General features: G+C 42.9%; 2 protein-coding genes across 2 annotated transcripts in view; both read left to right on the top strand.

Moving 5' to 3' along the window:
- The first annotated feature begins 1,953 nt into the window (after window positions 1-1,953).
- Window positions 1,954-17,361, top strand: atg4da (autophagy related 4D, cysteine peptidase a). Its single transcript, XM_056280136.1, has 11 exons — window positions 1,954-2,270; window positions 3,577-3,845; window positions 5,086-5,169; window positions 5,495-5,668; window positions 9,988-10,339; window positions 10,517-10,581; window positions 10,783-10,934; window positions 12,644-12,722; window positions 13,743-13,819; window positions 14,040-14,159; window positions 16,208-17,361. The coding sequence occupies exons 2-11, from the start codon at window positions 3,629-3,631 to the stop codon at window positions 16,388-16,390; spliced, it is 1,503 nt and encodes a 500-aa protein (XP_056136111.1). The 5' UTR covers window positions 1,954-2,270; window positions 3,577-3,628; the 3' UTR covers window positions 16,391-17,361.
- Window positions 17,362-23,484: 6,123 nt separating this feature from the next.
- LOC130113441 (transcription activator BRG1) overlaps window positions 23,485-23,779 on the top strand; it is a 39,438-nt gene continuing 39,143 nt past the window's right edge. The window contains exon 1 of the mRNA XM_056281043.1: window positions 23,485-23,518. The gene's annotated coding sequence lies outside the window, so the exon portion shown is untranslated. The remainder of the gene's footprint in view (window positions 23,519-23,779) is intronic.

The raw sequence follows: 23,779 nt of genomic DNA, 5'->3' as shown, positions 1-23,779 counted from the left end.
GGATGTTGTTATCAGTAGGGTTCATTCATCATGTGTTCATTACAAGACTTTAGTAGTAATTTATCAGATGCATACTTGAAACAAGAACCATTCCTTTTTGTGTTGCTGTCTTCTTTAAGACTGTTATTTATTGCCTCTGGAATAGGAAATAACATTTTATTTGAAAAAAGAAAAAAAATCTTAAATGTTCTACTGATAAGAGTACCTGAACATAAGTTCTTAAACTAATGTATAATTATGGAGTCATTGGATCAGCTCAAATCAATTAATGATAAAAAAAGAAAAAAAAACTTGGCATGAAGTGGTGTTAAAGTGGTATACCCAATTTCAAGTATTTTCCCAACTGAGGTTTTTTTTATGTACACGTGTGTTACATGATTGAAGATAGACAGTTAGCAAATTCTAACTAATTGGGAGATAGTGTGACATGCACTTTATTTATCTTTTTAATTGTTTATATGCTTTTATTGTATTTGTTTCATCTGTATAAGATATAAGAACAGATTCGAAAGATTCTCACAAATGTCACACTATGTATGATAACTCTCCACATATCTCTATTCACTACAAATATTGCAATTTATATAACGGGGCATTTCTTGTTTGTCATAGATGTAATTTAAATACAGACACCTGAAGTGCAGTATGTGTAATAAAATTCAGAGATATGATCCAAACATTTCCAGCTCTTGTTGTCTTGTTACTGTTGTGACATGTAATATGCCTGAATAATATACAGAATACATGCCATAATCAGAATCATGTTTATTGGCCATGTGGATTTGCACATACATGGAATTTGACTCCGGTTTTATGGCTCTCTCGGTGTACTTAACATAGAATAACAACACTACAACACAACAATCTTCAGATATATATACACAAGGATTGACTTATACGGGTGAAATAAGAGGTGATAAGATGCAATGGTGCAGAGAATATATATCAGAGATGCTGAAATAGATGTTAGCAGGTACTTACACGCCTAAGGTAGATGGACATGACAGGGCGTACCAGTATATGTACAATGTACAGTACAGTATATACAAAATGGTTGGATTTATTTGACAGTGTTCATTTGAATGACAGCCGTGAAAATAAACTGTTTTTATATCTGGTTGTTTTGGGGTACAGTGCTCTGTATCGCCTACCAGAGGGGAGGAGCTGGAACAGGTTGTGACCAGGGTGTGGTGGGTCTACAGTGATGTTGCCTGCCCGTTCCCTGGGTCTGCAGGTGTGTAGGTCCTGAATGGATGGCAGGTTGGCACCAATGATTTTCTCTGCAGGCCTGACTGTCCGTTGTGGTCTGTCCCTGTCCTGTTTGGTGGCCCGACCCGAACCAGACAGTGATGGATGTGCAGGGGTCAGACTGGATTATTGCAGTGTAGAACTGTAACAACAGTAGAACAGTTTTGAAGAACAGTTCCTGGGGCAGGTTGAATTTCTTGAGCTAGCGGAGAAAGTACATCCTCTGCTGGGCCTTTTTGGTGATTTTTGATGATTGTAGACAATTGTAGATTGTATATTACTTAACGTAAACATACAATCGTCCGAGGGAGTTTTTTTTACTCACTGACTGCTTACTATGTATCTAATTTCACTGTTTAAGGTGAGTGATTATAGCTGTTGCAGATAGTCCACAACCCTTTCATGTCAACAACCCTTTCATGTCACGTTGAGGAAATAAGTACAGTACAAATCGTGTCTGTGTTATATATGCGGATGCCTGTGCTGTAGTTTTTTGTTTATTTTATTAGCCTTATTAAAGTTTATATAATATTACCGGCGTTAAGTTTATAATGAATCCATAGTCTTGAGCTTAGCTATTAGCCAATGACAAACCGGTACGCCTTATGGACGGAACAGTATCCAATCTGTTTGCGCTCGGTCGTCAGCTGGCCTATTGCGTTACGTTGGGGGCGGGACAACAGGAAGTGCGTGTCCTCCCTTAATACTGTCAAACGGCTATCGCGAAACAAACCACAGATCGGAAAACTAAACGGGCTGTGTAGACAATGCTTGCTAACTGAGAATGGCAACGTTTGCCTGTTTGTCGAAGTGTGAGTGGATTTCAAGACTGGCGACAACTGTGTTTGTTTGAAAGGACAGTTAAATCGTTGGCCGGTGCGATTTAAAACGGTGGCTAACGCCGGCTAGCGCGTCAAGCTAGGCTATTTCAAGATAGGTATACACTGTCTGTAGCTGCCGTGGATAGTGTACGTCGGAGTCGAAAGGGCAGGGACCCCCAAAATGCCTGAAACCACCACCAGGTAAACCAGGATCTGAACCAGCTTTTACACCGTAACAAGCTTTCTTTTTTTAATTTAGCAGCGTGTGAAAGCACAAGTCGGCGTAGAATGGATTATGCGGCGTTCCAGTGTTGTATGCTCTGTAATGCAGATCATATGACGGTTAGCATAAAAAGCGTGGTGAATGCTATGGTCACACTGTGGAAGGATGAGTAAAAGCCTGTGGATATGTACACAAGGGGGAAAAACACGCCTGACGCCTAGCTCACATTTGGCCGTTAATCCCTTAACCATAGCTAACTTAAGTTGTGTCTGCGGCGAGGGGCTTGTAGTGTTTGGGCGTCTGGTGTGATCGGAAATGGAGACATCGAGTTAATGTTACCTTACATAAGCAGTTCTTCCAAAAAAAATAAAACCGTTTTGACCACTGAAAACAAATGTTCATTTCAATGCGGTGATCCAACTAAAAGGTTAACCAATTATGAAGACGTAGCTAGTCACAGCAGGAGGAGCATTTGTCACCACCTTGTTTAGTTGTCTGTCGCCCGCCGATTTATCAGTTCAATTTATGACAACAACTGACGTTTGATAGTGAATTGTAATGTAGCCCGCTTTGACAAGCACGTATGCTGTTATCACCCCCCCCCACCATTGCAAACACCATATAGACTTGTCCCATTGTTATCACATGATGGCATTATCACATTATTTGCATACCATTAGTAGGAGAGACGACACTGCTCACTGTTTAAACTTCTAACTTCTTTTAAGTTCCAGGGCTAAATAGAAACGTTGCTTGCAACTTCCTTGCTGGTTACTTGAATTTCCAGTGAAACTTGTGCAACTTTTGGCTCTTTTTGGGAAGTTAAAACTGCATGTTTGCTTAAAACTGGCTTTTAGCCAAGTTTCCCTGATCGTTTAACAAAAACCACGTGCTCTGATTGGTTTTTCTGTGTACACATCAGTACTGATTTTTTTTTCTCTTTTTTTTCCTTTCCTGTGAAATGCCTTTGGACACGGCCAAGAAACCTACACTTCCACTTAATATTTAACCTAAACCTTTAATTTCTTTAATCAAGAGCTGTTTGAGAAAAGTCGATTTCAATAATGAAAAGAGGAATAAGACTAGATTAGATAAACTGTATTTATCCTTGTGGGGAAATTGCAGATATTAGATTAGAGCTGTTAACCATAATTAAATCAACACCAGTTTGCATCTTAAACTTTTTGATCTTAAAAACCCTTTTACCTTTTGGAGAGTGTCAATCACTTAGGTAATCAGTAGTTATTTTAATCCTTACTCTTGTCCACCTCTCCTCTTCTCTAGGTTCTTTATTGCAATGAAGAGTACCAGGGGCCAGCTCTAAGAACCCTGAGCCATGAACTCTGTTTCCCCCAGTGCAGCACAGTATGTGGGTGGAGGGATGCAGGATGAGCTGGTTGAGACACTGAGGCACCAACCCCTTGAGCGTCTGAGTGGCCTTGGTCACAGAATGGCACAAAGTCCAGATCCCAGCAGAGAAGCCATTGGAGAGCCAGATGAAGTGGACAAACTCAAGGCCAAGCTCATGTCCGCATGGAACAACGTAAAATATGGTTAGTGTGTGTGTGTGTCTGTTCATGTTCATGCGCAATATGTTTGAGTATTACCTGTGTGGTACATCTTATGCAGGGCTGCCAAGTTTCAACAAAAGTTAAGAGTGAGACTCTGGTGAGGGGACTTTTGCCGGCGATAGGTCGCCGGCAAAAAAAACTTGGCCTTTTTTAAGGTGGATTTAGAGGAATATCTGAATTTAAATTAACATTAGGATTAGACTGTTGTGATGTTGTAATGTGATGTTGGCCTCCTCCTCATGCTCTCTCTCTTTACTCGGAATAGTGAACACACAAGAAATATTGTCAATTGCTAGAAAGAATTGAATACACAGAGTCCAAGCCTACATTAGAATTAGACTGTCGGATGTCATTATTCAGTGTTTATTCTGTCATTTGTATTCAGGGAGCTCCTCTCAACCCAATTATTTGTGCAACTTAAAAACCAGTTTCCTGCAGGACATTCACCAAAAAGGAAAGCTATTGTTCTTCTACAGATCTCTGACAAGTGACTGTTCGAATATTTTCCTTTTTAACTGCGAGATATCACAGCAGCCTGTGTAACATTACTCCTGCTCGGACTGAGTGACTATAACGCATTTTATTCTATAAAACTAACGTATTTACTATTTCGTATGATCAAAATTAAACGGTTACCTACTGTTTTCTTTCTTCTTATTCCTCTTCTTCTTCTTCTTCTTCTTCAGTGGGGTCTTCTTCTTGTGGAGCTCTTTTATTTTATTTTATTTCGTGGCGTTGACGCTATGACCCGCCCTACTCTGCCTCTGATTGGTTGATACTCGTGGTTGCCTTTCATTGATTGAGTTGGTTAGATTTAGGCATGAGGACTGATGATTGGTTAAGGTTAGGGTAAGAATATCTGGGTCAGCCAATCAGAGGCAGAATAGGGCGGGCTCACCCTGGAAAGCCAGTGACGGACCCGAACTACGGCAGGCCGCAAGCAGCATCGCAAGTTGTGGAAATACTATATAGAAGTGAAGGGAAAACGTTTATGAGCGTGTGAAATAGCAAGTGTGGCGTGTGAGCGTGTGAAGAGGCATAATTGCGTGACTCTCACTCCCAAAGGGTGAGACTTGGCAGCCCTGATCTTATGTCTTTGATACACTTCTTTTCAAAATGGCAGTGGCATGGATATGACAGGCAGCCAATGTCAATTTCTCTTCCTGGCTTCTTTGAGAATTCCCTCGGTAACTTCCCTTTTGCTTGTGACTCTCTTCTTCAGGCTGGTCCGTCAAATTGAAAACCACCTTCAATAAGACATCACCAGTCACTCTCCTGGGAAACTCTTATCTGCTAAACAGTGAAGGTAAACTTTAAGCACACATTTAAAATGTAAACTTGGGTTCATCCCTTTCCCATCAATCTTGTCCAATTACTTCAACTTTTTTGTCTCTGTAAAGAGACATCTGAAATTGCAAATTGGCACAAAGTACATCAAAGTAGTGGTGGTAATGTGCATGTCAAGTTTGTTTACTGTGAGTAAGCCTTATTTTTAGAAAATCAGAAGTCAACAGTAGACTCGGCATTGCTGACACAGATGTCGATACTTGATTAAACATTCAAAATATAATGCTGTTCTCACAATGTCTCCCTTTCTTTCATTTTCTCGCTCTATCCCACTTTATTCTCAGATGAGGTAGAGCGTTTCCGTTCAGCTTTTGTCTCAAGGATATGGCTCACCTACCGGAGGGAGTTTCCTCAGCTGGAAGGCTCCAACTGGACCACGGACTGCGGCTGGGGTTGTATGCTACGTAGTGGGCAGATGCTGCTGGCACAGGGACTCCTGGTTCATTTGATGCCACGAGGTTTGTTTCCCTCTATCGCGTGCGTTCGCACTCTCTGTTAGCAAAAGTGGATCTACAGAGATGCTGTCCTATTTAAAAGCTTCACTTTATTTCTCTTCCTCCTGTCTGTTTTTATTTTTGTCTGTCTTTTGGTCAATGGCGGCTGGCCAGTACAGGGCGCTGGGGTGCCGCCCTCTTCAAATATCAAGACATGAAAATCTACTTAAACATGTTAAATATAAGGGGTCCGCGGTGGTGTAGCGGTCTAAGCATCGGCTTTGTGTCGATGCAGTTGCCCACTGGGGACCAGGTTTCCTGCCCCGGTCTCGTCAGGTCCGACTATGGCCGGACTCGATGAAGCAGCAATAATTGGCAATGCTGTCTTCGGGAGGGGGGCGGAGTCGGCTTGTGTTCATCACATGAATGTGTCTCTGTGTGTTTCGGAAAAAGCAGTCGTTCGGCCCGGAGTCGCCTTGTCACGAAAGTGGCGAGGCGTCTCCTTCGAGACTGCCAGCCGGAGAGATGCAGTTTGGCGAACGCGTGTAGTACGAGGGTGGGTGTTTGAACTAAAATAGGGATTGATTGGCCACTAAATTGGGAGAAGAAGGGAAAAATCAGAAATAAATTTTTTAATAAAAACATGTTAAATATAATTTAGTTGTATAATGCAAATAATTATGAAATAAAACTGTTTTTCAGTTTATGAGCGCCTGTCAGTAGCCAGGTATTTGGTTGATTTCTGTCTGAATACATATACTTCCTGGGTGAGGCGCGCCAGCCAAACGATACCTTAGTAAACTTTTGGCGAGCAGGTGACCTGAGGCTGCTGTCTAATTGGTTTCTTCAGATCTTCCATGGAGCACAGTTCTGTGCATCCCAGACACTCCCACTTTTATTGGCAGTGAATTTGTATTGTTTTAATGTTTATTTGATCTAATGTGATTGGACAATTCTCCTGGCTGTCAATCATGTTCACACCCACCACGACGCCTCGTCTCAACTGTCAATCATCCACCCTCTACAAACCCTGATAAAATCTGTAGGCTACATTGTCCTTCTTAATAACTCTGTGACTGTGTAGACATTAAAGCAGCTGTCGGGTGTGCTGCGCCAAGGTAAATTGCGCCTCCCCCAAAAAATTTTAGCACCAGCCACCACTGCTTTTGGTTCCTTATGTGTTCTCTCACGCTCTAGCTGTCTCTCTCTCTCTTTCTCTTTCTGCGCACGCGCGCGCGCGCGCACACACACACACACACACAAGATTTATTTTTCTGTCAGTTCTTTAAAGAGGTCATATGCTTTTTGGGTTTTTCCTCTTTCCTTTAATGTGTTTATGTAGCTGGGAGGTGCATGTAAAATGTCTGCAGAGTTACAAAGCCCAAAGTGCACGCCAAAGGCAGTTATTCTCTCCAACAGAAAACACTGCCTGAAACGCTTCGTTTGTAGTCCAGCCTTTTCATCCATTACTTATTTTCATCACTATGTAACACATTTTCATAAATGCCCATGGCTAGTCTGCCCCGCCCTCAAACAAAGTCTGGTAGAGCGGACGGGTCACAGATTTTGGTGCAACACCAGGAAGAGTTTGGTTAGCACGTATCACAGTGTTGAGAAGACGCTGTTTTCTTCGGTGCAAGGCAAATTCCCTTTGTATGGACTTCCAAAGGAAGACAAAATGAAGAATCAGTGGTTAAAATTCCTTTTTACCACTATTCCTCAGCAGTACGACCCCAACCTTTCATGTCCCCTTCATTTTACTGAGGACTACTTCCTGAACCAGGCACGGTTCAGTGCTGGATTTTTGATTTGTTTGCCTTTCCTAAAGAAGAAAGCACCAGATAACATTGGATACAGTTTCTTTTTTGGGGGCAACAACAGCCATATGACAATGTGTTTGTTTATACACATCAATTCACAGAGGACTCTTTCCTCAATGGAGCCCAGCAGCCAAGCCAGACTTTCGGCTAGGCTAGTGCTAAAAGACGGGCCTTTTCCATCTGTAAAGAGCCATGTTGAGGAGTCAGACGCACAAGATGTAACATTATATCGCTGAAATGTTTGTCTTGTATTGATAATCAGACCAAATGGCTTGTGAATACAGTTTCAGTGCAGACAATGAGTGTATACAATGAAGCTCAAGTTATTAAGGAAGCCAACAGTGATTTGCTCAAAACAATACAGCTGTGCAAGTCAGTCAGAGTACATGCCTTTAGTTCAATGATATCCGCTCAAAATCATGGCGTTACTTTAAGAACCACTGAGGATAAAAAGCACCATCCCCCAAACACGATTTTTTCGGGTAATAAGCAGTCAAATAAATCAACAAGAACTTTATCATTGTCATTGTGCCAAGCACAACGAAACTGCAGGTGTGTCAACCCAGAAGTGGCACATACATAAAAGAGATCATAAATATAAAATATCAAGCAATAAAATGTAGAGAGTCAACTTATGAGTTGCAAAAACACCATAAGAAAAAATGCAGTAAAGGTATGGTGGACAGATATGAAATGTCTTAAAGTGACATGTGAGTAAATATATGCAAATATTGCACATGTCCAATGGTTGCAGCACATCAGTCTCGTTGGACTGAGGAGATGTCTGAGTTCAGTAATGCCACAGCTTTTGGAAAGAAGCTGTTTTTCAGTCTCTTTGTGCATGTGTTGATTGATCTGAAGTGCCTACCTGATGGGAGGGGCTGAAATAGATGGTGTCCAGGGTGTGTAATATCTTATGATGTTCTTCGCCCTCCTCACATACCAAGTGCTGTGAAGATGTTCTCGTGAAGGCAGCTGGAGAGCTTTTTTGTCAGCTTTGATGCAGCTGCTGTACCAGGCTGTCATGCAGTTTGTTAGGATACTCTCTTGGGAGCATCTATAAAAGTTGACAAGCAGTTTTTGGGGGATATTGGGTCTCCTTAGCCTCCTCAGAAAATAAAGGCATTGTTGTGCCTTACTCACCACTGCTGAGGTGTTGTCAGCCCAGGAGAGGTCCTCTGTGAAGGTGACTCCCAGGAACCTGGAGCTGGGAACTCTCTCCACAACCTCTGTGTTGATGTGGACAGGACTGTCTGATCTTCTTGGAGGTCCTAAAGTCCACAATAATCTCCTTGGTCTTTTTGGTGTTTAACACCAGGTTGTTGTTGGCACACTACGTTATCAGGTTCTGAACCTCCTCCCTGTATGTCGCTTCGTCGTTGTCTGATATGAGCTCGATGACTGTCGTATTATCCGCAAACTTAAAAATAGTATTTGAGTTGTGTATGGGTTGGCAGTCGTGTGAATAATGCATAAAGGAGGGGGGGCACAGCACACAACCCTGGGGGATGCCGGTGTTCAGGATGAGGGTGAAGGATGTGTGCTTGCCCAGTGTTACAGTCTGGGGGCAGTTGATGAGGAAGTCCGGTATCCAACTGCATAGGGAGGGAGTTAGTCCTATTTTAAAAAGCGAAGATATTCCAAGCCAAAAGCCTGTCAAACTATGGTCTTCTTGGTAAATAAATGTGTTCTCACAAAACAGTCTACTTGAGTAGCATTATAGGCATTCAATGTACTCCAGCATACAAATAAGTGACAATGCAGGGAGTTATCATACCGTCATTTGCAGAATAACATTTTACTAGCTACGTAACCTCTATTTCCTGACAACAGACATTTTCCACTTCAGTCAGCATTTTAGCGTATTTCCCACACATACACAGATTAACGGGCATAATATAGAAACATTTTTATAAATGGCTTGTGATTGAAAGACAATAAGTATGTCATGAGCGTAACTAGAGATGTCCTGATTAATATTATCTGCAGCATCTTTGATGATGCGGATGTTCGTACTGTTCACTGTCATAATCCGGATTGTATTCGGGCTCAAACTTGTACGGATGGATTTGAGAAGTTGCCATTCCAATCAAGAACAAGAAATTATGTTACTTAGTAGATTTATAGTTTGCTTACAGAACCTTCTACACTGGTGTTGTATCGAACTCTGTTTCCCCGTTGAGCTTTGATTCTGCCTGAGGATGTGGCGGTGCTAAAAGCACTGACTGCTTCTCCTCGTCAGGCTTCCGGAAGTTGGCCAATCAGAAATAAGCAGGGGGCTTTTAGGAGGGGGGCCCTTTAAGAGACAGCTAAAACAAGCTAAAACTGCATGTTTCAGACAGGATGAACTGAGGGGCTGCATAGAGGGGCAGTATAAGATAAATAAGGATTTTCTTGAACTGTGACTCATGCAAAGCTACTCTAGTGGAGCTCCAGAATAAAAATATAGAGCTGGAATGAGCATGATAGCCACTTCAAACTTTTTTCAATGCTCTCGCTAAGAAGTGCTTTTGTATTCTGTAGACTGGGCTTGGCCAGATGCACAGCAACTAGCTGATGTGGATTTGGAGGTGTTCAGACCACGCTCGCCAGCCCGTGCTGGAGGGGTTCCCATCCCGTCCTTTGGCTCTCCACGGGGACCCAGCACTCCTCAAAAGCCCCTCGTAGGCGAGCAGGTACCCAAATATACTTGGAAGAAGAGGCCTGAGTCTGACAGGGATAGGCAAATGGAGCCCATCCACCGCAAGCTCGTGACCTGGTTTGGAGATCAGCCTCCAGCCCCTTTTGGGGTTCACCAGCTGGTGGAACTCGGAAAGAGTTCAGGGAAAAAGGCCGGAGACTGGTATGGCCCTTCAGTAGTGGCACACATACTTCGGTGAGTGCTCTTGAATAATCAGTGTTTGTGCAGGTAACCCTTTTGCTCGTTTCAGAAATGATTTACATTGTTGGCCGTGGTTATCCATTTATAAGGGTTATGAATATAAATTATAGAACACAGAATACTCAGTCTTGCTCTCGTGTCTTTTTTTCTTCTTTTTTTTTTTCTTTATAGAAAAGCAGTGGCCAAAACATCTGAACTTCACAACCTGGCCGTGTATGTGGCTCAGGATTGTACTGGTAAATGTCATGTGCTAATTTTGTGTTATGGATAATGTTTTAAAAAAAAATGCCCCCCCCCTTCACTCAAATGCATTGCCTTGTTAAATTTCAGCGTTCTCAATGGTTTCTTCTTTTCATTTTCATTCAGCTTTAGTATTTTCAAATTTTATGTGTTGTCTTTCTGTATGCGTCTACACATTTTTATGTTGTGTGTTCCAGTGTACAAAGAAGATGTGGTTCGTCTGTGTGACCTGTCTCTGAACCAGAGTCTCCCTGAGCCCTCCAGCCAAAGCTGGAAGGCAGTCATTATACTTGTGCCTGTCCGACTGGGAGGAGAGGCCCTAAATCCTTCATACATTGAATGTGTCAAGGTCAGTATACTCTGACACTCGGCATTGGTCTCCCGTGTACTGTGTTCTGTGGCTTTGCTGTTGTGTACCCGTATTTAAAGAATACTAAAGTTTTTATGAACCCGGGCCCAAGGGTGAGTGATAAAACTGGTTAAAAGGTAAACAAATGTAGGGGGCATCCGGGTAGCGTAGCGATCTATTCCGTTGCCTACTAGTATGAGGATCAGCGGTTCAAATCCCTGTGTTACCTCTGACTTGGTCGGGCGTCCCTACAGACACAGTTGGCCGTGTCTGTGGGTGGGAAGCCGTATGTGGGTATGTGTTCCGGTCGCTGCACTAGCGCCTCTAGTCGGTCGGGGCGCTTGTTTGGTGGGGGGGCGTGATCCTCCCACACGCTACGTCCCCCTGGTGAAACTCCTCACTGTCAAAAAGAAGCAGCTGGTGACTCCACATGTATCGCAGGAGGCATGTGGTAGTCTGCAGCCCTCCCCGGATCAGCAGAGGGGGTGGAGCAGCGACCTGGAGGGCTCAAAAGATTGGGGTAATTGGCTAAGTACAATTGGGGAGAAAAAAAAGGGGGGGGTCCAAAAATGTAAAAAATAAATAAATACAAAAAAGGTAAACAAGGGTTATGGAAATGTACATACAGGCACCCCACACTTTGTATTCCTCTCTTAAAACTATATACTTTGATATATCGTAAATGGCAGACCTGAAATACACCAGGTAGCATAGGGCACCCAAGTGCAGCTTGCAGAGGTGTAGTGATAGTTTGGCATTGATTCTGCTTTGTCTGCCCTTAATCGCATGGATTTGAAGGAAGAAAATTGTAAATACGCTGTTGACGGTTATATTTGCATCCTCTCACAACAGTGCATTTGACAAATCTACAAATATGATATGATGAACATTGTATCTGTTCCCCCATATTGCAATATTGCTTTCCAGATGAACAAATGATTTGATTTGTTACAGTACTGAACTATCTCCAAAATGAATTGAGGCATCGATCTGAGAAAATGGCATTGAGAGACAGACATAGAGGTCCTACAGGCTTGTCCAATGACTTTTCCAATCACAGATCAATGCACTGGCCTGAAAATAGTCCTTAATCGCAAATGAATATACTAAAGAGCCTTTGAATAAAGTGAGGGAGATGGATAAATTAAAGGTAATCAACAAAGTTTACAATTTCGTTTGGGGGGGGGCTCTCTATCATTTCCTCTCACATCATACCATTTAGAATATGAAGGATGGGGTGGTGGTTCCTACGTTGTTGGAGTACAGTGAAAGCTTAACTGGTTTTTGCTTTGTGGGATACCAGGACAATTTACCTTAACATAGCGTTTATTTTTATTTTTTTTTAACTTGAAGTTTACGCTGAACTCCAAGCTATTAAAAGTAGACAAACATTACATTGATCTTTACATATGCTCTCTTCTTTTACCACCAAGTAAATTGAGACTGCCTGGTGTTCTTTGGACTGTTTTTTACCAGGGGCCTACATTCAGCTTTTTCTCTTCCCAACTCAAATCAGTAGGATCAATCCTGTGGAAGAACTAAGATTCATTGGTGAACTGAGTGTATCAAAATTAAGTTCTGGTTTGTCTGCCCATTTCTAACTAACATTTCATCTTTGCTGTGCAACCAGTGTGTTTTCAGCCTAAATCTGCCTCCATGTAGTAATCCTGGTTACCCCTCTTAACAGGACGTCATGTGCTCTTTTTTAGAACATCCTCAAGTTGGAATGTTGCATTGGAATCATTGGAGGCAAACCCAAGCATTCGCTGTACTTCATAGGCTTCCAAGGTGAGGACCCAACACTATTTGCTCACTGTATTCCTTAGAACAGTGTTTCCCAACCTATGCTGATTTTCATTGTAACTCTGCATAGGTAGCCCTGCTTGTACTTACTCTACCAATCATCTCATAGAACCTAATTATGCAAGGTGTGCAAAATGTGACATAATTCATTGCTGATTGGTTGAATAACTACAAACAGGTACATATTCAGGGTTGCAAAGAAAATCTGCAGGATAGGGGTCCTTAAGGACTGGGTTGGGAAACACTGCCTTAGAAGAGAGATCAGAGGAGGGGCTAATATCTTTATGCAAGAAAGAATTTGCACGAGACGGCACACAGTACAGTAGCTGCTTGACAACTTTGCAGTCATGAGTGATGATTATCATTAGCAGTGATTGGTGTATGATTTTGATTGAAGAACTGGAGCTACCTGTTGCCTGAGTCAGTCTCAGACTATTTCGGGAGAACAGGATTGCACAAAATGTATTACCTTGAACTACCTCTTTGATCTAGTCGGCTCATTTTCCACCCTTACTGTGATGTATTGTGTTTTGTTTTTTAAGATCATTTCCCCTTTTTTCCCCACTTTGGCATGTTGAATTCCTGTCTACTGGGTCCCACTACCTCACATATGGTGTGGGAGGGTGTATACTGCCGTGTTCGCCCTCTAACACACGTGGAACAAGCCAACTGCCTTTTTCAACTACCAATTGCAGGTTTTTCTGGGGGAATGTAATGGCCCATGCGATTTCCTCTGGAAACACCCACAGCTTTAGTCGACTGGTTAACTCCTACAGGTAGTAGGGCACCCTACTACCTGTAGGAGGCACTAAATACAATGACAGAATACCCCTGCCAGCTCCCCATCCAGGACTAGTACCAGTTGTAATCCCTGCAACACCTGGCCAAGCTGGAGAATTTGAACTCAGAACCTCAGTGTTAGGATGCTAGTGTAATAGTTCACTGCACAATCCCCCCATATTGTTCAATTTATTTTACCTTTCTGCCCCATCCCTATCTATTTAGATGAGCAGCTGTTGTATCTGGATCCTCACTACTGTCAGCCTGTGGTGGATGTCACACAAGTCAACTTTTCTCTGGAGGTAGAGCATTCTCTGTTTGTATCTTTTTTTCCGGTGTCTGCATTTATCTGTATTTCTCTTAAAGATTTTTTTGTTTTTAAATATATTTAACTCCCGGAGTTCATATTGGATTTTGACACGTAGCTTTGTTTCCCATAGGCAAATTTTTTGAGCATGCAGACCATGAACGATGGCATATCACTTTTGGAAATTGACATTTTTCTCTTTTGACCTTTTCTAGTCATTCCACTGTAGTTCACCCAGAAAGATGCCCTTCAGCCGTATGGATCCTAGCTGCACCATTGGTTTTTACGCCAAGAATAAGAAGGATTTTGAGTCCCTATGTTCTGCTGTTTGTATGGTAAGTATCTATTGCCTCATTTTAAACTCAGATGGAGGATGCTACAATATATTACATGGGACTGAAGCTTATTTCAAATTCTATTTAGATGAAAATTTGCATTTTATTATGCACCGATCAGCCAAAACATTAAAACCACTGACGGTTAAGTGAATAAAGTCAATTATCTCGGTACAATGTCACATGTCAAGGGGTAGGATATATTAGGCAGAAAATGAACAGTCAGTTCTTGAAGTTGATGTGTTGGAAGCAGGAAAAATTGGCAAGTGCAAGGATCTGAGCAACTTTTACAAGGGCCAAATTGTGATGGCTAGATGACTGGGTCAGAGCATCTCCAAAATAGCAAGTCTTGTTGGGTGTTCCCGGTATGCAGTGGTCAGTACTTACCAAAAGTGGTCCAAGGAAGGACAACTGGTGACAGGGTCATGGGCACCCAAGGCTCACTGATGCACTTGGGGAGCGAAGGGTAGCCTGTCTGGTCCAATCCCACAGAAGAGTTACTGTAGCTCAAATTGCTGAAAAAGTTAATGCTGGCTATGATAGACAGGTATAGGAACACACAGTGCGTCACATCTTGCTATGTAGCGGCAAACCAGTCAGAGTGCCCATGATGATCCCTGTCCACTGCCGAAAGCACCTTCAATGGGCACATAAGCGTCAGACCTGGACCATGGAGCAGTGGAAGAAGGTAGCCTGGTCTGATGAATTGCGATTTTTTTATATATATATATATATATATATGTGTGTATATATATATATATATATATATGTGTGTGTGTGTGTGTGTGGGCGGCCGGCCAGGTGCGTGTGCGTTATTTACCTGGGGTAGAGATGGCACCAGGATGCACTATGGGAAGAAGGTAAGCCGGCAGAGGCAGTATAATGCTCTGGGCAGTGTTCTGCTGGGAAACTTTAGGTCCTGGCATTCATGTGGATGTTTCCTTGACATGTACCACGTACCTACTCTCCTTCATGGCAACGGTATTCTCTGGTAGCAGTGGCCTCTTTCAGCAGGATAATGCGCTCTGCCACATTGCAAAAACTTTTCAGGAATGATTTGAGGAACATGACAAAGAGTTCAGGGTGTTGCCTTGACCTCCAAATTCCCCAGATCTCAATTCAATTGAGCATCTGTGGGATGTGCTGGAAAAACAAGTCTGATCCATGGAGGCTCCACCTTGCAACATACAGGACTTAAATGATCTGCTGCTAATGTCTTGGTGCCAGATACCAGAGGACACCTTCAGAGGTCTTGTGGAGTCCACTCCATGCCTCAACGGGTAGACATTAGGGGGACCCACACAATATTAGGCAGGTGGTTTTAATGTTTTGGCTGTTCGGTGTATCGTTCCCATTCTGTGTTTTCGCTATTAATGCAAACAGATTTAAGAGCCAAAAAAATTAGGATTTCATCCTGTAATCTATTAATTGGTGTGTTCTCACAGTGTCAAGTCAAGTCAAGTCAATTTTATTTGTATAGCCCAATATCACAAATTACAAATTTGCCTCAGTGTGCTTAACAGCAACACAACATCCTGTCCTTAGACCCTCTCATCGGATAAGGAACAACTCCCTAAAAAAAAAACTTTAACAGGGAGAAAAAATAGGAAGAAACCTCAGGGAGAGCAACGAAGGGATCTCTCTCCCAAGACGGACATACGTGTAATGGATGTTGTGTTTACACAATTTACACAGTACAACACTGAAAGAGGATAAACAGAATTATAGTGGTCATTAAATTCATTACAGTGGTCATTAAAGATCAATTTGTAAGAGGAAATGGTCAAGTAATTTAGTAAACATCATGACAAGTCAACAAAAATAAATGTTTAAGATTGCTTAATTGATTAAAAAAATCGCTGGAGGTGAACAAGTGTGTATGTAAAATGAATTCCATATAAGTCAATGCTATCTAGCAATGATATATTGATTAGAGGGGCTCTCCATCCCTATTGTTTTTATTCACGTGGGCCCAGAGGGAGTAGATCTGTTTTAAAATGTACATGAATACTTTTCTTTTTTATCAGTGACTGTGGTTTTATTCCTAGGCCTTGTCTTCATCCAAGGAGAAGTACCCCATCTTTACCTTTGTTGACGGCCAGGGCCAGGACTATGGACTAGAGGCCCACAGTAGCAATCACACAGGTCCTGCAGGACATATCTTGCCCCTGGGCGGGCCGAGCAGTAGTGACAAGAAGAGAGGTAGCACTGATGAATTTGTCTTCCTGTAAGAGCTCATGCACTGAGGATCTCTGGAGGCTTCCCTTATGCCGACCCATAGATGAAAGAAGAGAGAGCCTCTGTTTCATTTAGTTTTCCCTTCAAAAAAATGACACGATTCTCTTATCGATGCAACTCTGAGGTGGACGGACACTTTAGTGCTTGATCACTTTGACAAGACAGGTGTGTGTGACTGTTGTTACACTCGTCGCCTACCATCAACTCTGAGTGGGTCAAGATGGATGTTCTAAGCTGAAAAGCATGATGGGTACTGCTGTATTTATTTTGACACTGAACAAAAATCTGGTTTTAGTGTCAAATATAATTTCTTCTGTTTTGAAGCTGTTGAGGTATGCTTAATTTACTCGGGGGGGGGGGGGTATAAACAATTTAACAGCCTCAGAGGAAGGTATCTCACTGGGGAGATTAAATAAATGAAGCACTCCACGTGCTTTTTTTCTACATGCTCTGAATATATTTGACAGATTTTGCCCTGATTAGACGCAGTGACACTGAATACCATTGTGTTACACATGGTATTTAATAGACACACTAGTCTGTAACAATGATGAGGTCCCTGCTGTGTTTTTTTTTAATGCGAAACATTTGTGTTACACACTATCTGCTGTACACTCCCATTTATTCTTATTCTTCTAAATTAATTTATCAGTTTTACGTGTGTGTCTCTGTGTGTGGTGTGCGTGTGTATGTGAAAGGGACATTAATTTGCTAAGTCTTGATTGAGTACACTGCTGTATGTTCCACAGTGTTCTCAAAATCTTCCAAAATTTTGTGAATAGTTGAAGAGTCATCTCAGGCTTTGGCTCACTCTCAGTCACCAGTAGGAACTTGCAACACGACTGGGATCCTGCTGTTAAAATGTCTCTATTGGCCAACAATGAGTCACTGCAGCCAGAGTAAATGGAAATCATCCATTTACCCAAAAGTCTGCTGGTAATATAAATGTATCTCTGACTACTGACCTGCTGAGTTGTGATTTGTTTATTTTTGTTGTCTTCGGGCTTCAGTTGTAGTGATGTGGGGGCTTTGTGCTATTTCTTTTCTTATTCTACAAGCTAGTGTTGCAAATTACGCTACTACTGTGGTTGCTACCTGGTCTGTTGTTCTGATCTGATTAAATTTCAGACTCTGGAACTCTATTTTGGATTTGTGTTTCAAACCAAACGAGGCCATTTACACATTTATTGCCAAAGGTGCATTCTTTATGTTTTTTTTTCTCCTTGCTATTTTGGTATTGAGGAAAAATCACCTCCTTCCGGAAGCATAGCAGGAAACCAAGGAGGAAGTTATTGAGATCGGGGTCTGTGAGGAGCACATTGTTGAGGGAGATGCTAGAGTACTGGACGCTGGAATAAAAAAAAAAACACCCTGATTTGATTGGGTTTTTGTGGGTAGTAGATTCCAAACTTTGAGAGATACCAGCACTCCTGATCTTTTCTCAGTGGCGGTGCTACCTCGGCATGTCCATTAATGAAGAGCTTCTCCACGAATGCCACATACTATTCCTGCATCTCATGTTTTCTTTTCAGGATGCGTTGCAGGGATGCAAACCAGTTGACCACCTGCTGTTGTTCGGCAAAGACGTGGTTATCTGAACGGCAGTGGGGCAGCCCAACTGTTAGCGTTAGCATCATAGCTGTAGAAATTTGTGTCCATTATCTTTAAGACGACAGTGTCTTCCACTGATGGAGCTGGTTTGTTGTCGTGCTCAGTTCGATTAAATACTCTCTGTCCCAGCATCCTCTCATTTGCTTTGCCAGGCCTGTTAAAGCTTTGCTGCATCTCCTTGACACGCATGAATCTCATGCAGGGTTGAAAAATTGAATGGCGACCACTTTCCAGCATGTTGGTCTTGAACATGTTGACCGTCAGCTTATGTACCCAAGCACGCCTCTCCTACTCGTACTAGTACTACTACTACTACTACTGCTACCCAGCCCAGGTACAAACGTTGAGCAAAAGGGGTGTTGTGTGGTCCACTGATCTGCTGCCTGACCTTGTGTGCTCTAAGGACGTCTCTTTCCAGTAGCAGGAGTATTTCTGCATCTGGATCCAGTTCTGGGATGTGCTTGGCAAGGTGACAGAGATGAGGCTGATGTAGAACTGCGCTTGGCATTGAAATTTCAGACCGATTATTCAGGATCTCATGACACTCGATGAGTGGTGGGAGACTGTCCTGAGTCTGTCCTCAGGACGCACCACATTTCTCCGGTCAAATTAACTCTGTGGACAACCACATCAAGTTCAACAGGGAGGATGTGAAAAATGACAGATTTGCCTTATTAGACTGTGAAATTGCAATTGTTGATGGGGGATATTTGATTGTTAATGTTTACCATAAACCAACACTTACTGATCAGTACTTAAGGTTTGACTCTCATCATCCACTGGAGCACAAACTAGGAGACGTCAGGACGCTGTACCACCGAGCTGACAACGTCCCCACTGAGACAGCAGCCGGAGAAAGGGAGAAATCCCACAAGCAGGCTTTGGTTAAGTGTGGTTATCCTAACTGGGTGTTTGTCAAATCCAGGAAGATGCACAAACAGTGCACCAGCCGATCGAAGACAGGAGAAGGACAACAGCTGCCTTAAGTGTAAACCAGTGGTGATTCTGTATGTGGCAGGAGTGGCAGAACAGTTGAGACGTGTATTTTCCAAACACCGCGTCTCAGCTTTCAAACCCCAAAACACGCTGTGCCAGAAGGTTGTTCGGTACAAACGGAACAATATAGTGTACGCTGTCAAGTGCCAGGAGGATTGCTGTGACTTGTACATCAGGGAAACCAAACATGCTGGCCAAGAGGATGGCACAACACAGAAGGGCTAACACGTCAGGCCAGGACTCCGCATTCTACGCCCATCTGCAGGCCAGTGGCCACTCTTTAAGGATAAGGATGTGCACATCCATGATAGGGAGGAACGCTAGTTTGAACAGGGAGTCAAAGAGGCCATCTAATGTGAAGTGGGAACAACAACCATCCCTGAACTTGGGGGGGGTGTCAGGAATAAGGTACATCTGTCACCACCTTACAGTGCTGTGATTGCAACCATTCCCCAATCCTCTGTGACTAGTACACATGGCCATTGTAACTCTAGTTAATGGTCACGGCAATTTGCATATGAAACCGATCGTTGTTTTCAGTCGTTATGCCACTGTATTGTTTATAAGGGTTGGGGATACCTGCAGTCAGTTGAGACCGAAGAGGTCACTTAGGAATCAGGAACAATTTGTCATTTCTATCATGTGCTTGCATACGCAAAAGAAACGAAATTCCGTTTCACCCAGCCCACAGCAGTGCAACACAATAGATAAAAACAAATCCAAAATTTCCAAAAACGACACCACAAAAAAAATACAAAAACAGAAGAGAACAAAAGGGGGAAAACACACACACACACACACACACACAGTTAACAACACAGTCCAAAAATTCCACTGACCAGAGAACGAAACCCAGCCAGGATGGCTGTCGGAGCTCCCGGTCTGCATGGGCTAGCAGTTAGCTTAGCATGCCCCACTTACGCGTCCTGTCAGACCGCCCTCGGTGTTTCCTCTTCTGGCACAGCGCCAGGCAGGGCCGTGGGTGACTGATCAGACGTTTTTTCTCAATAAACGTGTCGCAATGAACTGATTCAACTTTCTGTGAATGAAACGATTTATGTCTCAGCAGCATTTGGAAAAACGTGTTCATTTATTTTCAGTCGACTGGACTACTGTAATGGTGTCTTTACAGGTCTCACTAAAAAAAAAAAAATCACTCAAACAGCTGCAAGCTGATTCAGAACGCTGCTGCTTGAGTTCTCGCTAATGTAGGGAATTCGGGTGGCAGCTCGGCCGGACCGTCACAGCCGGGACGCGAACTCGGATTTCCCGCACCGCCGGCGACAACGTTAACCAGTCGACTAAAGGGTCTGACTCATTAGCCAAGGGCTAACGTGTCTACTTATCCATGCAGGTTACACTACCACCCTCTTTCGGGACTCCGCGCTCCAGTCTATCAGCTCCCTCACGGCCCTGGGCGCACGCGCTTCCGATGACCTCACGTTCTCACCATCCCACTTCTGACACCAATGTAGCGAATTCGGAGGGCAACCACAGAATCTGCCGCAGCCGGGACGCGAACCCGTACTTCCCGCACCGCGGGAGACATCGCTAACCCCTCGGCTAAAGGGTCCAACCTATTAGCCAAGGGCTAACGTGTCTACTTATCCATGCACGTTACACTATGACCAAAAAAAAGTGGATCACATCACTCCAGTTCTGAGGTCTTTACACTGGCTTCCTGTCCGTCAAAGAATTGATTTCAAATTGGTTTATAAAGCACTGAATGGTTTAGGGCCAAAATACGTTTCTGATCTTCTGCTACATTATGAACCATCCAGGCTGCCTCAGATCGTCTGGGACAGGTCTGCTTTCTGTCCCCAAAGTCAAAACTAAACATGGAGAGGCAGCTTTCACGTTTTATGCACCACATGTCTGGAACAAACTCCCAGAAAATTGCAGGTCTGCTGCAACTCTCAGTTCTTTTAAAATCAAGGCAGAAGACTTTCCACTTTGCCACTGCCTTTTATTTGAAGCGTTTGATTGTCTTACGCTGCACTGTAGCGTTTACTCTTTTTATTTGTATATAAATGTCTTTTTTATTGCCTTGTGTTGCTTTTACATTTTGTCTCATGCCTTTTATGTTTTATGTAAAGCACTGAATTGCCTTGGAGAAATGTGCTATACAAATAAATTTGCCTTGCCTATTAAAGAGGCAGGGGGATGTCCACTGCAATTAAGCTTGTAAACGTGGCCACAGAGGAAGTCTCTGAAAACGTTGCTGAAAACTTTGCAGATCTGTCAAAGGTAGGCTACTCCTACAGGACATAACCACCAACTTCACTGTCAAAGGAAATGGCTATGCAAAAGCCTGCACTATCAGCAGCAGAACCCTTTCAAATGGCAAACAAGGATGTCGGACTGAAAACCTGGTGTCAGAGTAACCTGTATGATCCCTGACGCTGTCACGAAGGGGAAAAAATGGGTGAAACAGGCTAAGCTAGCCAAAGTCAATGAAAAAGATGCAGAAGTGACAAAGGCCAAAATCTAAGACCAACAGACAAATCAGAGAACATCAGGTCAAGATCCAAGCTCAAAAGGCCGAAGGTCAGGGCCAAATCCAGAGGATATGGACCTAAAACCTCACCCACAAACAAAACCAGATTCAAGCTGAGTTTCAGGAGTAAAGGGTCCAAGTTCAGGCCCAGATCCAGGAACAAAATATGTGAGCAACAGACTCAAATGCAGACATTGTGAGCAGCCTTTGATCTATCTGTCTGTCCTGACTAAGAAAATACCCACAAAAGATTTCTCAAAATTTTTGAGGAAAAATTGCACAAGATGAACCCTGAGATTATTATATTTAAAAAAGCCCTTATCAAATTGCATTCACGTTAAAGACTCAGAGGGCCGTGATAAGATAAGACAAACGGGTTCCCAAAGCCATCATAGCAATTTTCAGAGAGCCCTCCTTGTGGCTTAAATTGAAGATTACAACCTGATTAAAGAGAACAATATCCTGTAATATCCTTGCCTCACAGCAAGGAGGTCCTGGGTTCGAACCCCAGGCCATCCCAGGTCCTTTCTGTGTGGTGTTTGCATGTTCTCCCTGTGTCATTGTGGGTTTCCTCCCACCATCAAAAAGACATGCATGTTAGGGTTAATACTCCTGTCTGTGCCCCTGAGCAAGGCAATGGAAAGAAGAACTGGAGTTGGTTCCCAGGTGCTGCAGCTGCCCACTACTCCTATGCAGAGAACAAATTCATTGTAAGAATACCATGATAAAATAAAGTGGCTTTCTTTCTTTTCTTCCAACATAATGCAGACAACAGTATACGCCTTTTACTGGGAACAAAACTGATGGTAGAATTATTTTGAACATAAACGTTCAATTCTAATACCTCAAAACATTGATGTCAAGTTTAAGTCATGCAGATTCCTACATTCATAACTCTTTACATATCTATTGAGAGCATTACCTACAGGATTCACACTGTATCCCATTGGGTTTTTATGTATGTATGTATGTATGTATTTACTTTTTTGGGGGGAGTCATCTTAGTCTATAACTCGGACAGATCTTACTCAAAAAATATTTTTGCAAAATTATCTATCATCACTGTAAGATATAGCCAGCAGATGATAGCATGGCCATTATAGAAAACTGCAGAGTACCAAATATATAAAGAAGTCAGAGGAAGTTTGCTTGTAGTGTGACATTCAGTAGTGCTTATTGTAGGCATACAGTGAAACACTGACTTCTAGTGGTATTAAAGAGGCACCAAGCATTATTCCTGTGGATGATGTGTTTCCATTTATGAAAGGTAAAACAGGCCATAATAAAGACAACAGCCTGCTTTAGCCAGGGGTTTTCTTAATTGCATGCTGTAAGTCTCATCGTTTTGAGCAAAAACCAGACCCACGTACCAAAAAATAAGGATTTCAATAGGGTGAATAAATACCAAAAATGGGGTTTGACATTTCTTTCTCACCTCCAACAACCCCACAGCCACCTATGTCCTTACTTTATGCTGCACTCCGATTCTTCATCCCAAATGGGAAATTGCCTGAAAAAACAATGTTTAATCTTTTACAGTTTGCCAGTATAGTCAGCTAACCGGTGAGACACGTTACAATTCTGTTTTACCCACTGCTTCTCTACTCTCACTCTATTCCCTTCAGCACGTTTGCTGCAATAGCTCTGCAATGTATTGCCCTGTATGCATGTTGACAGTGATGCAGAGAACGCAAGAAATGAACAGGGGTTCGTGTGAAATTTGCTGAGTAAACCAATCACATATTCGGTTGAAATTAGAGACAAAAAATAAAAATACATAAATATAAATAAACCCAACTAAAAGGAGGCAATATGAGATGGACATTTACAAGAGTACTGCTAGTCTGCATTCGGCTGACTGGTACAGCAGCCCACATGAAAGCCCGGACACCGCTGCGCACGCATGCGCATTAACCCGCCGCCGTGACTAGACATTCGGTCATGAGAGCGGTGGAGGGGGGCGCTCAAGATACGTCGGTGAGAGAAATTAACGCTTCAAAGCAGATTACAAAAGAGGGTGAGTAGACTAATTGCGACTGCTTGTAGGGGTGTTGTATTCTCTTACCCAGATCTCAACCCAGGAGCCAGGTACTGACGGAGAACAGCCTTGTGTGGATGTGGGGTAAGTCAGTCGCACAAGCACAATCCGCCATTCCCGTGTCGAGGAGCCCTTCCTTGGTCTTGGCGAAGGGATTTCTCCGGTTTGCGCTCACGTACATAATTTATTTCCCGTCTCAAATTGGAGTTCATGCGTACACGCCGTTAGGCTGCCATTGCC

The sequence above is a fragment of the Lampris incognitus genome, chromosome 5 (genome assembly GCF_029633865.1).
Source record: "Lampris incognitus isolate fLamInc1 chromosome 5, fLamInc1.hap2, whole genome shotgun sequence".
Classification (NCBI taxonomy): Eukaryota; Metazoa; Chordata; class Actinopteri; order Lampriformes; family Lampridae; genus Lampris; species Lampris incognitus.
The sequence above is the reverse complement of the archived record's forward strand: the minus strand, read 5'-3'. Positions and strand labels throughout refer to the sequence as shown.

Excerpts from the sequence above, each read along its gene's own strand:
- atg4da (XM_056280136.1), top strand. The coding sequence starts at position 3,629 with ATGAACTCTGTTTCCCCCAGTGCAGCACAGTATGTGGGTGGAGGGATG. Across the intron at positions 12,723-13,742 it reads GTACTTCATAGGCTTCCAAG|ATGAGCAGCTGTTGTATCTG; the intron begins GTGAGGACCCAA and ends CTATCTATTTAG. Across the intron at positions 13,820-14,039 it reads AAGTCAACTTTTCTCTGGAG|TCATTCCACTGTAGTTCACC; the intron begins GTAGAGCATTCT and ends GACCTTTTCTAG.